The 2,153-nt window shown below is 58.0% G+C and overlaps 1 protein-coding gene across 1 annotated transcript in view; it reads right to left on the bottom strand.

Annotated features, from left to right (window-relative positions):
- TFAP4 (transcription factor AP-4 (activating enhancer binding protein 4)) overlaps positions 1-629 on the bottom strand; it is a 5,474-nt gene extending 4,845 nt beyond the window's left edge. The window contains exon 1 of the mRNA XM_010840490.1: positions 608-629. Within this exon, the coding sequence (XP_010838792.1) occupies positions 608-629 (22 nt within the window). The remainder of the gene's footprint in view (positions 1-607) is intronic.
- Positions 630-2,153: the final 1,524 nt, after the last annotated feature.

Consider the following 2,153-nt stretch of genomic DNA (forward strand, 5'->3'; position numbering starts at 1 on the left):
GCCTGGAAGAGGGAGGCTCCCCTCCCCGGCCCTCTCCTGCAACTCCCCCACCCCGGCCTGATGGCTTCCAGATGCCAGACTCCTAGAAGAGGCCACCGGCCCCACCCAAAGCCACAGCCCCAGCTTCCTCCTGAGGGGCCCTCCTGGGGTGACCTGGTCCAGGCCCGGGCCAAGACAGCTCACACCCCCAGATCTGGGGAAACGCGGGGAGACGGTTCTGAGCAGCTTTGTTTCGTCGATGGCGGAGCAGCCTGCGCTCAGAGGCAGGTGCCCTGGCCCCTCTGACCACCCCCAGGAAAAAAGGAGTTTGTTGGGAAACCGAGGAGGGGAGTGCGTCTCCCGCAGCTGGAGACTAAGGTCTTCCTGGCCCCCACCCACCCCACCTGTCCCTCCTCATTCCCCTGAGCGACCCCCTGAACTTGCCCTTGCCCCTTCCTGGGTCTCTGTCTCCTGTCGCCACGTGAGGGTGGTCGGCTAGGGGTGAGCTGGGAGCAAGCTTCACATCAGCTGCTGCCAGGGGTCCACAGACCAGCCCTGTCCTCCACCAGCAGCCCCAGCGTCTCCCTGGGAGCCCCCCAACCCCACCGCCAAGATACAGTTCCCTCACAGCACTGGAAAAGGGGGCCCATGACCCCCCATTTACAAATGAGACTGAGGGCTCAGAATGGGAGGGATGTGGTTTCCTGGTTAGCCGGGCACCTGGCTCCCCCATTTCCGGGCCAGGGGCACCTCACTTCTCTCAGTTTCCCTGACCTGACAGTGGGAAGCTTCCCGGGTGGTGCTAGTGGTAAAGAACCCACCTGCCAATGCAGGAGACATAAGAGACGGGGGTTCGATCCCTGGGTGGGGAAGATCCCCTGCAGGAGGAAATGGCAACCCACTCCAGGATTCTTGCCTGGAGAATCCCATGGACAGAGGAGCCTGCCGGACTATATAGTCCATAGGGTTGCAAAGAGTAGGACATGACTGAAGTGACTTAGCATGCACCCACACAGTGGGGGTGATGGAGAAAAAGAGAAAATGAAGGTCAGAGCCCTGATGCACAGTGGCTTGCCTGCCCTTTGCCGGTGGCGGGAGAAGGGAGATCAGAGCTGAGTCTGGGCCCCCAGGCCTGCCAGCGCCCTGCATACCCTCTGCAGCAGGTGGATTAAAGAGACGGGGAGAGATGTCCAGGAAGCCAATGAACCCGGTGACTGACATCCATCTGGGAGTTTCCTATTCCCCCACCCGGAGAGATACAGGGAGAGACGCCCCCACTTACCCATTCCCTGGGTTCCCTCCTGGTGAAGCCCAAAGACCAGAGCTGACCAGAGCATTATAGGGTCAAAAAGGAGCCCCACCTGCACCCCTGGGCCACTCTGAGTGCTGGCCCTTCCAGAAGGCCCACCTGTAGAGCCTAGCCACAGAGTTACTGTTTTCTTTAAAGTCTTGAGAATAGGACTGGTGCTTTCACTGCTGGGGGCCCGGGTTTAACCCACCCCTGGTTGGGGAACTAAGATCCTGCAAGCCACTTGGTGTGGCCAAAAAAATTAAAAAAGTAAAAAGTCTTTTTTTTTTTTTTTTTTTAAAGTAAAAAGTCTTAAGTTCTTAACATAATGTGCTAAAGACTCACTTCGCTGCAATTATCTCACTGAACCATCTCAATCATCCTCTGAGTCAAGTGGCCTGATGAGATGAAGACACTGAGGCTTGGGAAGGGAACAGCTTTGGTGCGTGCTGAAGCTGGGACTTGAACCCCGATCCCAGCGCCACAGATGCCCTGACAGACAGGTGATGGTCACCGCGTAGAGAGGCTGCGCACAGGTGTGCACTGTCAACGGGTCAGCTCTTACTGCCATTCACAGGACTTTTTTGTATTTTTCCTTGACCCCCATGGACACCTAGTGGCTGAGCTGCAATGAGGAATCCAGGGTTCTGGGAGGGGAACTGGTATGCCCAACCAAGGTCCGGCAGCCACAGCAGGATACAACAGGCACTTGCAGGAGCCAAAATGCATGCTCTCCTCCCCTGCCTGCGGGCAGCACCCTTTACTGAGGGCTCACATACAGCCCTGTAGCCCCCCTGCCTCCCAGCCGAGACTCACCAACTCTCCAGCCTGAAGCCAGAACCCAACAACCCACCCCCTACCCCGCCTGCACCCCACCAGCCCACTC

This window comes from Bison bison, unplaced genomic scaffold (assembly GCF_000754665.1).
Source record: "Bison bison bison isolate TAMUID 2011002044 unplaced genomic scaffold, Bison_UMD1.0 scf7180017864144, whole genome shotgun sequence".
Lineage (NCBI taxonomy): Eukaryota > Metazoa > Chordata > Mammalia > Artiodactyla > Bovidae > Bison > Bison bison.